Consider the following 14,285-nt stretch of genomic DNA (forward strand, 5'->3'; position numbering starts at 1 on the left):
TTCACTCTTTTAAAATTATATTTCCCCACAGTTATGCTTCACAGTTTCCCTTTAAATTTCACTCTGGCTTGTCCTACCTTTTCCCACTCCTCCCATTACTCCCCATTTTTGTACAGTATCTGTGAATGTGAATCCATTCTCAGTCCAGCTGTGTTTTGAGTCTGAAAACTAGACGATATCAACTGTGTATCAGGTACATAAATCAGGAGATTTATTTAATTAGCCAACCCTCCCAGAGATCTCACACTCTGCCTGGAATGCCTTGCTTACTGACCTCATGGAAAACTGCAGCCTGCCAAGGTTTTCCTCTCATATCCCCTAAAAAGGAACCCAAGGAGTACTTTTGGAAATAAACCCTAGTAGGGAATTTTTTTCACAGCCAGAGCAAAACATAGGACTTGGATGGTTGGACACACACAGACATAGATTTTGATTGAGTATGAAATGCCTCTGCAGATAATGTGGGTGTATTGTGTGACAATGAAAGGCTTTTTCTCCAGCACGGGTATATTCAGCTCAATGACAGCAGAGTCACAGCTCTGGTCTAACCACTGGTCACTTTGGCCTGCAGGCTTGTGATGCCTCAGTGTAAGGGTCTCAGCTGCGAGCTGGACGACAGCACATGCTCCCAGGCCAGATTTGGAGCCCACGCAGGGGTAACCGAGTTAAAGTGAACCCAGACAGACGCTTTGCCAACGTTCTGTTTCCCCTGGCATTGCATCAGATTGCTTGTGATGAATACATCACGTTTCCCCCACTTTCTCTCTCGCTCTCTGGTTCTGGCTGAACAGGCTTGTTTTTCACTGTCAGAGCGAATAATGAAAGTTTGATTAGAGAGATTATTCCTACTATTATGCAGTGTGCTGACAGCAACAGCTGAATAATGTGCAAGTTGATAAAGTTAACATTATCTTAAGCAAAGATACAGGAAAGTTAGTACTAAATATTCTGAAAAGACAATATTTTTCTATGAATCACTTTTGTCTGATGTCATTTTAAGTACTTCAAACAAGTTGTGTTTCTTTTGCTCCACCATAAATGGACTGTGCTATTTAAACACTTTATTCTAAACACTGTGCTATTCCTATTACTCACCAATTCAGACGTACTTACTGGATACAGTGAGCCACTATGAAAGACTGTGGTCTGAATGATCAGGTTGGTGTCTTGCTCAGGGACATTTCATGGAAGTACTCAATTTGGTTCCAATTTAATATAGACTCTTAAAGGGTTTCTCCATGCTGAACTATTAACAGGATTGCCAAATTAAAGCTACAGGGAAGGGATTTTCGCTGGTTATTAAATAGACTGAAATTAGTACTGATGTCTCTTTGACCCACAAAAGCAAACAAGACCATCAAAAACAAGGTGATATTTCAGTTTGTATAAGTTTGCAGACTGTCTTATCATCCTTTTTTCTTTAATTTTTGAAGGCAATTCATCTTGATGAGTGATATATTGAGTGTGAAAAGAAAGATAGGATGAAACTTTTTTTTTTAAAGCAAATTAATATCCATAACCAAACTAGCAAAGAGTTGGGAGGTCCGGCTTAGGCCACAGGTGGCGCCAAAATTGACGAAATACAAAAGCTTAACACAACACGTTTGCTGCCTTAAGCCTAGTTTCCACCAAGTGGTCTGGTATGGATCAGTACAGTTTGGTACGGGTCAGATCGGTAACGCCTGATCCTGTTTGCGTTTCCACAGCCAACTGTGCACTACTTGGTGGGCGGCGTGTAAGCCGGATGCCGATAGCCGTGTCAGCTACGTAACAGCGTGACGTCATGGCAGCGCGACACAGTGTACCCCGCTAATAAATGCAACGAAGAAGAAAAACGTGACACTGTACACAAAGAGCAACGATGGAAGAAAAAAAAGTTATCTTCCGGAAGACCACTGGAGATTTAAACATGGTGGGGGTATGTGTTCTTCTTTATTACCGCTGTCACAAGGGAAGTGACGATTCTGTCAAACAATCGACGGACTGCAGTGTTTCTCGCTCCACCTTCTGGGGGTCGGATTGGTATGTCTGGCACCCCAACAGAAGGGTACCAAAAAGTGGGATGCTACGGCTTGGTAATTTGGGGACCTGTCCCAGTTTTAGTCAATGGAAACACCACAAAATGCGTGCCGTACCGAGACAAACCGAACTGAACCGCTTGGTGGAAACGGGGCTTTACAGAATAGTGCATATGTACATTTTAGTGGGGCAATTTCAAGTGCAACAATTTGAATATATGAGATATATATTCAAAAAACTATATATTCCAAAAACTAATTTTCTCATACCATTTACACAAACCTGTCTTTGACATCTCTTGTCATTCACAAACCAAGGCCAAAACTAACACATTGCACCACTGCTCATCACTATTTAGTGTCATATTTAGTGAGTTATGCTAGTGTGATGCATTTAAGTTTATTCATTAAACAAATGGTCTATTTTGGAGCTGAGCTAATAATCTTAGCCCAAATTAACTTGATTTACTGATGGAACTATTGTAGCCTGCAACTTACTGTTGCACCTCTGCATCAGTACTTTCCTTCTGAATTCAAGCAGCACAAATAAAGTTGTAAAACAACAGGAAAGGCATTCTTTCAATTCATTAAAAAAAATGAAGATATCCCTTTTTTCTTAGCTGTCAGCAGAGCCTTGTGTGTCAAAGCTGAACAGAGTAATGGAGGGAAGAGGGTGTAGTAGAGCCTGTGTTTAAGAGCTTGAATAAACAATCATGGGGTCGTCTGGAGTTTGGGATGTCTGTGACAGAGAATTAATGGGGTCTCTGGGGCCGTGTTTTAGACAGGGATGAGACTAAATTCTTGGGAAATACAGGATAAAAGACGATTTGTGACGTATCATCTTTGGGTGTTATCCACAGAAATGCCTGATGCCTTGAAGTGAACAAGAGTTACAGTTTGTAGGGTCGTGTAATGGTATCTTTGGTCAGACACAGCTAGAGGTGAAAGCAAGCTGTGCATAAAGCATGCTGGGAAGAAGAGTGGGCTGCTGCTCAAAGACAGCCTGTACCAGACACATGACACAGACAATGTTTATTTACACAGTGATACAGAGCGTTCTCCAATCTGTGCGGCATGGCAGGATGGCGTAAATTCAGATAAGAGTGACGTCACACCACCTGTACAAAGAAAAACTAGGCTGACCATGTATGGCTGAATGTTGTGATGATGTGTAACACCTCTGAGCACACTCACTTATTTCACTGGGGATTTGTTTACTGACCACTACAGTGCAGTCACGACCTCTTAGTACTGACGTAAATTATCAAACCTACTTCACTGACTCTTCTTAAATGGAAGTTTCCACTTGAGAAAGAGATAATGCCAGAATCGTTGCTCTAATTGTACTCATTCCTTTGTAGAGGCTTTGAAAGCTGCAGGGAATTCACAACCATCTGATCATAAATGTATCTGCTGGATATATATATTTGATTAAAGGCTGGGTTATTTATGTCCAGTATTCTGCAGGTTTGTTTTGTTTCCTCTTTTAAATTTATTGTTTTCTTTATACTGCTGGCTCATGAATGAATTGGTTCTAACTTAAGCAATGTTATAGTGTTAGGATCCAAAATAATTCTACACTTCTGTGTTTATTCTGGCAAATTATTCAGGTTTGAAGTTTGTTTGGATAAATCCCTAGTTTAAAGTCTCTTAGAGGAAGACTTTAAGCCTGTTTTCAGGAGATGTTAAACACGCTGCAGGACTTAGAGATACAGAAAATCATTCATCCCTGCAGCCATTAATAATAATTTTATTTGTAGAGCACCTTTCAAAACTAAGTTACAAAGTTGGCTTACAAAGCTTTACATTGGCAGCAAAATAAAACAGGCAGATCATAAAAACACACAAGTCAAGATAAAGAAATAAAACATATTTTAAAAGACATAAAATTCCCATAAAAGAACTCTAAAGGAATACAGTTCTTTTAAAATATATTTCTTCAGATGGTTAAAACGAAATAAAGTCAAATAAAATTCAGATAAAATCCGGGAAGGCTCTGCGATAAAAGTATGTTTTAAGAAGGGATTTAGGCTTCATGACTCTCTAGCCAATGGGAGATGAGCTGACAGACACCTGAATTACTTGTTTTATGTTTTATGTGATTTTTATAATTTTATCTGCCAGACAACTGAATTTCCGCCGTTCAGGGATGAATGAAGTACATTCTGTTCTATTCTATTCTATATAGGTTTCCTGAAATATCAATAAAGTTATGAAGAAAAGGGAAATTAACATAAACAGTTGATTTGTAGCGCATTACATTGGCCTAATTCTAGGGCTTGGGCGTTAATTCCATAACGATAATTATCATGATATAATTTTTCTCAATATAAATATAACAGATGTTCAATAAAAAATCAATATATTTAAACGCCCGTAATCCATAGTAACCTTAAACAAGAGTGCACTACTCACAACAATACCCTATGAACTGATACACAGGATACAATGTGATGTATCTTTGTTTTTAATTTAAAGCAAAATATGTAAATAACCTCAATCTGAGAAAATAAGAATCTACAAACTAAAACTTCCCAAAAATCTCTTCCTGTTAGCACTGACAAAAAATGAGATTAAAGAAGCTTTTCAGAGAACTAAATCCAGATACAAGCTAACAAACCGTCTGATTTCTAAAACTTTCAAAAATCTGCCTTTAAACGTAAATGAAATGATGATTTTATATTTATCGTGATAATCATCGATATCGACTGATATGGAAAAACTTCATCGTGTTAACTTCTTTTTCAATACCGCCCAGCTCTACCTTATCCTGGAAAAAAGAGCCTTGTCCCTTTAACCCATAAAAGCCAACACTTTGTAAATTATTCCTGAAGTGATTAACCACATGAGATGTCTTCTTTCATTAAACCGCACTAAATATTCCAAGACAACAGAATCCAGTCGGCTTCTGTTTACACCGCTACCTCTCAGTGTAGTGAAACCCAGCACCATACTCTACAGTGTGGCTCTGGCTGGTCTCCAGGGTGCTGAGATGTCTGAGGACAATATCCGTCACCACTGAAGCCTGCAGAGAGATACTGCTGCCAGTATTTCTGTTACCACAGTCCACGTACAGAAGTTTCCTCTCCAGGGACCTCGGAGACTCCATAGAGACTTCCTGCTGGATGTACTGTATGTTAATACAACATGTCACTTTTTATAACATGATCCGTAATCCCAGTTCAGCTTGAGGGACTGTGGGACTGTACTGGCATCTGATTCCACTTTTTTGGTCTTTGTTTGCATATTTTACATTTTTGAGTCCCTTTTATAGTCACATTGATTTCAACAGCTTCTCTCTTTTTTTTACTACTACTCATTCCTGATGAATTAGCTTTTTCTGTCTGAAGTGAGGTGATGTGGTTGACAAATAGGCAGGGCTACTTATCCTGTTGGTGAGAACAAATTGTTCCTGGTAATCAATTAAAATTTAATGGAGTAACAGAGAACCAGAGCCCTTACAGGCACATTGTGCCAGTCTTTCATGTATTTTTAAAGCCTGTTTATATCTCTACCTAATTAGTAATTAGTGCTGTAACACCAGAGTGAGTGCCCAAACAGCCACGCTCTCTGTGTGTCTCATCCATCACTTCTGTCCACACAAAGAACACTGGGTGGCACCAGGATAAAGAAATTACACTTGGACTGCAGTGCAATGGTTCTAAAAGCAGTGGATAGAGTTTTTATGCCTGCCATGATAGGTTTTGTTTTCCATCCTGCTCATGTGAATATCTGTTCAAACTTCTGGAGTATTTCTTCAAATGTCCACCTAAACTTTTAGTTAATCTGACTTAGGGCCTGTGTCCACTGATGATGACTTCTACACAAAGTAGGGTCCGTGACCTTGATCCTAGAGAACTCCAGATTGATTGAAATTGTCCCTCTGAAAAATGATTGTGGTTATTCCCTCTTCTGTGTGGACCTTCACCATTGTGGTTGACAAAGTTCAAATTGGCAGTCCAGCCCCTTCTTGATTCAAAACTGTTGGTGAGGGAGAAGGGACATTGGTGAATGTGATGAAATTCCCGAGGTTGAGCCATTTTCAAGGATGCTTTTACACTTAGGATGCAGAGAGCTGAAAATGCTGAACTGATTTGGTATTGTATAGAAGATGGGCGCTGCCAGTGCTGTCACTGGGAATACCCTTTAATGCAGCTTGATAAGTTTGAATGCTGCATGAAACAATAATGACATAAATGTATCACTACAAGTGGTAAATGTTGAAAGATAACAGATGATTTAGAAAATATGTGAGTTAATAAGTAATCACATTTAATAGAGCTTTACACCTATCTGATAAAATAGATAAAGGAGGAGCTTTTATTGTATTCAAAGAGTTGTAGATCTGATCTCCAAATTAGAAGATATTGGCGTCTTTTTAAGAACGACAAAGGTATCATGAGGGAATATTTCTCCTCTCGCTGAAATGGTTTGCTTTGAAGAATTTAAATCAGGGCTATTAGCCTGTTGCCAGAGGCTTAAGCTAAGATGATTGGCTGTGAATTAGGATTCCCTAATGAGAGGCAGCAGCGAGGAGGGAATAAGGGTTTAGAGTATAGTGCACCTGTGTTCTGGTGACATTTCCAAGCCTACCCTGCCTGTTTGTTTTGTCTATTAATTCTTCAAAGGCTGTTGTAACCCTTCAGTGTGGTAATTGTCAAATTCTCTTTTAAATGATAATTACAAGAATAACATTATGAGACAATTAGCAGTGGATTTCTGCAAAGTCATTGATAGTCATTCTGTGCAAAGTCCTTGAAAAGACAGAGACTCTGAGCTGATTTCATAAGGAGTTATAGTTTCCTTGTGTAAAACCTGATAGCTTATCATTTCCCAAATGTCCTTCATGTGTTTTTATCTTTTCTTTTCCATGAAATATGTGCAAATGGTTACATCAGTATGTGTTCATTTTTTTTGCTTCAGTTTCAAAAAGCCAGTGCTTTCTGGGAATCTTCATATGCCAACCAAGCTACTTTGGTTCATTATTTTTTTACCTTTCAGAGGAGTTTGGACACATGTTTCTTCTGCTGAGAGCAAGTAAACATCTAGTGGCTCTGGTGGATTCTTCCTGCGTGCCTGAGCAGACCATTTATACAGAGACATCCTACCTCATGATAACTTTGTCACATTTGTGGGGAGGAGGAGAGGCTCAAGGAGGATGGGGAGGATGAGCTTGTCATGGTAGCCGCCACTCTCTCACACAGCAGTGGGACTACTGGCCTTGTCGCCTGTGGCTCCTGCGTCTGCTGGTGATGAGTGATGCTGTCACTTCAGTTGTCCCGATGTCTCGATAAGCTGCTCCCTGCTGCTAACAGACCCTGACAGGCCAGAATCTCAGAGTCTGTGCTCACCTAAACACACTGTACTGCTCTTACTGTACAAAGTGTACCTACCCATCTTTTTATTTGAGGCATGTTATGAGGAGTGGAGTCTGAATTACTAGTACAAGGTTTAAGTAAATTAAATGTAGGTTTATACTTTCTGTGGCAGTGCTTGAAGGGTTTACTTGAAGTTGAATAGAAGAACAGGTGGATAAAAAAAACATGATGGGAATTATTTGGAAATGTTATCTTCTGTTAAAATTGAAATGTTTACAGAGTGAGCGGCGTTGATGTAGCTAGTGCTCATGTTTGCAGGGTGCATGCAGGTGGTGGTTGTATTTACGGTCATGTCAGTGTATCCACATGTTTAGGTTTTGGCTAGTAAAGCACCATCTTCTGGGCTTAAACCTTTCTCTGTATTTCAAATTGGTATAGTGGTCTCACTATAGAGGCCTACTTTTAAGGTGGGGAAAATATAGGTATCAAAAGTGAACCTAATTAGGGGTGGGAATTGATTTTATCAATGTCAATGCCATTGTCGATTCTGCTTATCAATCCAATTCTTTATCAATTCTCCTAACGATTCCTGAGTATTTTTTTTGAGGGGAAAAAAAGTAGTTCTACACAGTCTTCCGCACCAAAAGGAACCATTTTATTTTTTCCAAAATTATGTCTGCACAAGACTGAACATGAACATACTGAACAATAGGTTGACCTCATTCTTGGTCACGTGAGTCCGGACGTGGTCCCTTGAGCCTGTATGAAAAGACTTTGAATTTGGAGAGGAAAAGCACTTTCCCCCCGGGGGGTCATCGCGGAGGTATTTTACCCGCTCTCGGTGCCTCATGTTCGGCAGCGTGAGTCCGGAAAAACGCTTTTCCTCTCCATGTTTCCTCTGGTTGAAGGAGTTCTGCGTCGCAGAGTGTGTTACGTGAACTCAACATACCACAACTTGACGTCGTGCTGGGAAATGAATCATTAAGAGGAATCAATAACATTTGAGATGTACAATTCCGATGGAATTGATCAATTGGAACCGGTTTTAAGTCGGATCCAGTTTTCGATTCCCACCCTTACACCTAAGACAGAAGATTTTACAGTAACTGTTTAAATAAATACCTAGAAGTAAAGATAGTGTTAGCATTAGCACAAAGTACATACAAACGCTGTAAGTTGTTAGCTTAAAGAGTACCTTAATGGTTATAGAAAAGGAAAACAAAATCAGTAAACACATGAAATGACTACTCTAATAACTACTCTAAAAGTCTTGCAGATACATAGATTTTGAATAGCCACATCAAGCCATCTAAGAATTTCAAAGTGGAGCTTTAGGATTGCTTTGATTGTTCATGTTCAAACATAGGGAGTGTTGATAAATTGGTAATTAAGTTCATTAGATAAGGCAGAAGAGGTAGCCTAAGCATGACATAAAGAAAAGTTTAAGAGCACCATCTTCAGGTTGTAAAGCCATTTTTAGGTAATTAATTGGGCAGGAAATGTGTCGCTGTTGTGAAATGGACTGTTGTAGATTTAGTCCTAATCACAACAGGGTCATCTCTGTTGTCTTTTTGTCATCATAAAATGACATGAGACTACAAACAGGCAACGCTACTAAGAAACTAAATGTCTCTTTGCTTGGCATCAGGTCAGATTGTTCCTTCCATGAGGAGATACATCAACTTTAATGGCTCTCGTTTCGGCGGCACAATTGGGAGAGCTTTAAACAGATTTGGCACCAGACAGACAGATGGCTCTACGGCACAGATCAGTGTGACAATAAAACCAGAGCCCACAGAATTAAATCAACTCTCCCAGTAATTACATTCAAACTGTTGGTCAACCTTTTCCATTTGCTGATCTCTTTGTTATCACGCACGTCATCTCCCAGCTTCTGTGTGCAACAGGTCCACATGAAGGGGAGTAAATTGTAGGTGGTTGTGATGCTGCATGGGAGTGCACTTTATCCTGTGGAACAATAAAAAGGAGAGGATGACGTTGTGAAATAAAAAGCTGATGCTCTACCTGACGTGTGCGGAAAAAGAGAGATCAAATTCATCCTTAAATTCATGAGCTCTGAAGTGTGAGGGTGCACTGAATAATCCTGTGAAATCTGAAACTTGTTAGTGGGCAATTTAAAGTGCTCTTCAGAAGATTTTGAGGCACACACAACAACCACACATCACAGTTTTATCTTTTGTGTTTCAAGGATTTTTATAATGTGAAGACTCAAAGGACTGCTGGACAATTAGGGATTTAACTACACAGACAAATATCTGCAACCTTCCCTCTGCTTTATGTTTATTTGATCTGGAAAAAAGTGAAGGACTAATTAGGTGCAAATGCACTCATTAGCCGGAGCCACTCTTCTGGGAGGGATTGTCAATGAATTATTCAAGCTGTGTCTCCCATACCTGACATCAATACCTGGTCATTCCTGGCTGCCACACTGCTGTGCAATCTCATCTTCAATTGCATTCAGTGGCTGTGAAATGAGGAGTCTTTGAATTCAACAGAAGAGCTGCTGAATGAATACAAATCATTTCAATCAGTCCTGTTCAGGTTTGACTGTCCCTCTCAGCCTCTGGCCTTCTTGTCTCGGGCCTCTGTCCTCTGCTCCGTAGATTTAAGTAGTTCTACCCCAGTAACGCTGCTTCTCTCTCCTTTTTCTCTTCAGGATACGGTCATGCTGCGCCCAGCACAAATGGAGGGAAAGTGTTCTGCATGCTCTACGCCCTCCTGGGTATCCCTCTCACCTTGGTGATGTTCCAGAGCGTGGGTGAACGGATCAACACCTTTGTCAGGTACCTGCTCCACCGTTTAAAGAAGCGCATTGGAATGAGGCGCACCGAGGTCTCCATGGCCAACATGGTGTCCATCGGCTTCATATCCTGCATGAGCACACTGTGCGTGGGAGCCCTGGCCTTCTCGCACTTTGAGGAATGGAGCTTCTTCCACGCTTACTACTACTGCTTCATCACGCTCACCACTATCGGCTTTGGGGACTATGTGGCACTACAGAAGGGCCAAGCGCTGCAGACTCAGCCAGATTACGTGGCCTTCAGCTTCATCTACATCCTGACTGGTCTGGCTGTGATTGGAGCCTTCCTCAACTTAGCTGTGCTGAGGTTCATGACCATGAACGCTGAGGACGAGAAAAGAGATGCCGAGCAGAGGGCTCTTCTGGCACATAACGGTCAGGCTGGGGGTCACCTCCACTGCTCTGTAGACCCAGCCTCCACCTCCTCCACGCCGTCTGGGTGTGGCGGAGGAAGTGGGGTTGGAGGCAGCGGGGGAGGGGCGGCAAGCAGGGGTCTGCGGAATGTTTACGCTGAAGTTCTGCACTTCCAGTCCATGTGCTCCTGCCTTTGGTACAAGAGTCGAGAGAAGCTGCAATACTCCATACCCATGATCATTCCGCGTGACCTCTCGAACTCTGATTCCTACATGGAGCAGGGGGAGGCCTTTTCCAACCCCCTGCACTCTAATGGCTGTGTGTGTAGCTTGCAGCGCCACTCGGGCATTAGCTCTGTTTCCACTGGTCTGCAAAGCATCAGCACCTACAGGAGACTCAATAAACGCAGAATGTCCATCTAAACCAAGTGGATTTCATGCTTTTCTGTCAAGTCCTACTTGTATTCAACCATGTGGTGAAGCAAGACTCCTGATGTTTGCTTAATTTTGGCACTGATGAGCCTGCAGGAGGCAGCCATGTTATAAACTTCTACTAGCTCAGCACAAACTGGACTGACAAAGGACTGACGTCATTACTAACAGTATGTGTCTGAGGAGTCATGGCAATGCTTTAGAAGAGGCATTTGCTTCACAAACTCTGTAACTATTACAGTTAAAATACATACAGGAAAAACTACAAGAAGCTATGTGCATCTCTGAATTCTAATATCAAACACCCCAATGTTGATTCAGTGATTTTCCTGTTGATACAACAAATAAAAAGGGACAAAGTACACTGTGAGATGTTTTTGAGACAGATTGGGGTTGTATATTGTATATAATGCCCCACTAAGAGATATTTTATTGAATATTCTTAAATCCACTTCCTTTCCTTTAAGGACTCTTTGCTTGTAAGTGCTAGACCCACTTCAGCAAACAAAAATGTGTTTATTTGACCACTTCTCTTCAAGCAGGTATTAAGGGAAAGCCTATTTTTTCAGTGAAAGTTTAAAATATATCTCTTTTCATTTCTGTAACTGAGGTTCAGGTTCAAACTGAACCTTTTGATGTGGTTCATCTTCTGTCTATTTAATGAAAGTCATATTGACAACATTGTAACAGTCTGATTGTGTTGATCGAGATGGACTGAGCAGGTTTGGCCCAGATGTCTACTTAAAGGATAGAAAGCTTCGGAGGGATTGGTGGGACTGAACTTTTGACACTGTCTCTAACCACTAGGACTCCTTTTTAAACCCTGTCAGACCTCACTGTTGTATTTTGTAAATCACAATGATTTTTTTAATAGTTACTTTAACTACATCTGTTTTATTTACTTGCTTTCACATATACTTTGTACAAAGAAGTAGACGTAGCTAAAAAAAAAAAAGAAAGAAGCTATATTATTTTTAAAGCCTGAAGTTAGAAAGTCTGGCTGCCGCCATCTTTTTTGGGGGCTCCAGAAGTTATCACCTTTTGAAGAGATGGCAAAGTTAGCAAACATTACTGTAGAAGCTAGCCCAGGGAGTGCCGGTTTGGCCCAGTGATGAAGTCATGTGCCCCATATTTATTTCTCTTTATTTAAACTCGAAAATCAATCATATACAGAGGCCATGATCCTCAAAGGGGTTCGATTTCAACCTGCAGCCCCTCCCCGCGTGCAACATCGTTCTCTCTTCTGCTCTATCCACTGTCATATCCTCTCTAAATCAAGGCATCAAGCCAAAAATTTTTTCTATATATATATTTAAAGAGAAGCTAACTCATATCTGTATCTGATATGCTAGGTAACAGATACAGCAGTTTACCAGCTAATGCTAGGTCTAGCTTGGTTTTCAAGATCATGTCATCTGAATTTAGAGTAACTGATTTAAACTGGCCGACTTACTTCTGCTAGCCAAAAGCAAACTTTCAACAAAATGTACGTACCAAAACAGAAAAACAACAGACACAACAGAGTGACTGTTTGGACCTAAACCTGAGTGCTAAACAAAGCATTTTTGAAGTGACCTTGCTAACAACAGGACAGTCACATCATAGCAGTCAAGGTCATCATACATTTAACTTAATTCAACAATTTTGACCACAATTTTATTGGCAGAACATTAACTCTCCTGTTACGTTCGTTTCCCTGGAACAGTAAGAATGTTCCTGGGTCAACTTGACCCAGGTCATATTTAATTAATTTAATTATCCAAAAGTGTCAGAACCCAAAACAATCCCAATAAACATTTTTTAATCTCATTTTGAACTCATTACTAACCATTTAAATCAATATTTAGTGCAATGGTGTTCTTTAATTCTCATAGATCAAAGTTCAGTGAGGATAACTCACTCGTTTTTTTTCTGAAAATTCATGATGAAACTCTTTTTTAATGTACATTGGAAAGCCATAAATATATATACAGTAGTTTTACATGACATAGATTTTTCGTTTATTCTATTTTACATTTTGAATTTTTTGAATTTTATTAATTTCTTTTTAGATTTTTTAACTTTAAAATGGGTCAATTTGAATCAGGTTAGAATTTGAACACAATACAAAAGAGCAGTTTAGTCACCCACTGCTGGTCAATGGTAAGGATTCAGGCTAAAGGCACTTCCACATTGGTTTCACTTTGTAGACCAGGATACGTCTGCTTCTTTTACACTGTCAATTTATTGTTAGTCGGAGGTTTCGTTCGAGCTCATCTATACTTTTATAGTTTAACTTTGAGCATGAAAGCTCACCATAGTAGAGATTCATATCATACTCACTGCTGCACCTTAGAAATCTGTTGTGTGTGCTTTAGGACACTGGACTTCAGTGAACTATTTTATTTTATTTTTTATTTAAAGAAATCACTGTTTGTTTAATTTTGTATATTATACTCACTATATAATTCTTACTTGTGTTAGCAGTGTGATATGTTTGTCTAGTGTTATTAATTATTGACAGTAGATGCAGTAAACTGACTGATACATAGCCTCAGAGTTCGCACCTCATGCACTTAGGGGGTCCTTGCTCCAGCCCCAAACACACTTGATTCAGCCAACTGAGGTCTTTATGCAGGTTTTGCTCTTGTTTTAGACCTTGTGAAGGAGTTCTCGTATATAGTCTTTGTTTAATTTATTTTTGTATTTAATTTTAGTATGTTTGTCTCAACATTTTAGTCATATTAAATCCATTAAAGTCACATTCATTTTATTTTTTTCCACTGGAACATTTGTATTCATTGCAACATGCCTGTTAACATTGTTCATCATCCTTCATGAACTGAAGAGGGACTGCAGTCGACCATGTGTGTGTCTATACATTTAACATGTTTTTTTCCTTTAGTCATAATAAAATATTATTTAATTCAGCAAAAATGTATTTATGTGTTGAGTATTTTTTGTGTGTGTGTCTGCTGTATTTGCTAAGGCTTTTCAAAACGTGTTGGTTTGTTTGTTTGGTTTAAAGGGACAAAAAAGGCACGAACTTTAAAAATTACAGGTTAATTTTGGACCTTAATCACACTGTTAACACTGACAACCCTAAACAGAATACAAAAGCATGTACAACTCAACATTTTATCCAGGTTTGTGAATATTCCACATTTTCACAAGACACACTGTGAGACAGTGGCTACGTTTACATGAGACTTTTAATTCCTCTTTAATCCAGAATGAAAATGAAATCCTCTTTAAAAAAGATTAAAAAATTACCATGTAAACACCTAATTCCAAATGAAATTACCATTCCGAATTAAACTTAAATCCAAAGTAAGTGTCTGGTTTATTCTGATTTTAAATCCGA

General features: G+C 39.5%; 1 protein-coding gene across 1 annotated transcript in view; it reads left to right on the forward strand.

Moving 5' to 3' along the window:
• kcnk3a (potassium channel, subfamily K, member 3a) overlaps nucleotides 1-13,862 on the forward strand; it is a 46,764-nt gene extending 32,902 nt beyond the window's left edge. Inside the window, exon 2 of the mRNA XM_034698899.1 lies at nucleotides 10,014-13,862. Within this exon, the coding sequence (XP_034554790.1) occupies nucleotides 10,014-10,933 (920 nt within the window). The 3' untranslated portion in view covers nucleotides 10,934-13,862. The remainder of the gene's footprint in view (nucleotides 1-10,013) is intronic.
• The last annotated feature ends 423 nt before the right edge of the window (nucleotides 13,863-14,285 follow it).

This window comes from Notolabrus celidotus, chromosome 13, assembly GCF_009762535.1.
Source record: "Notolabrus celidotus isolate fNotCel1 chromosome 13, fNotCel1.pri, whole genome shotgun sequence".
Classification (NCBI taxonomy): domain Eukaryota; kingdom Metazoa; phylum Chordata; class Actinopteri; order Labriformes; family Labridae; genus Notolabrus; species Notolabrus celidotus.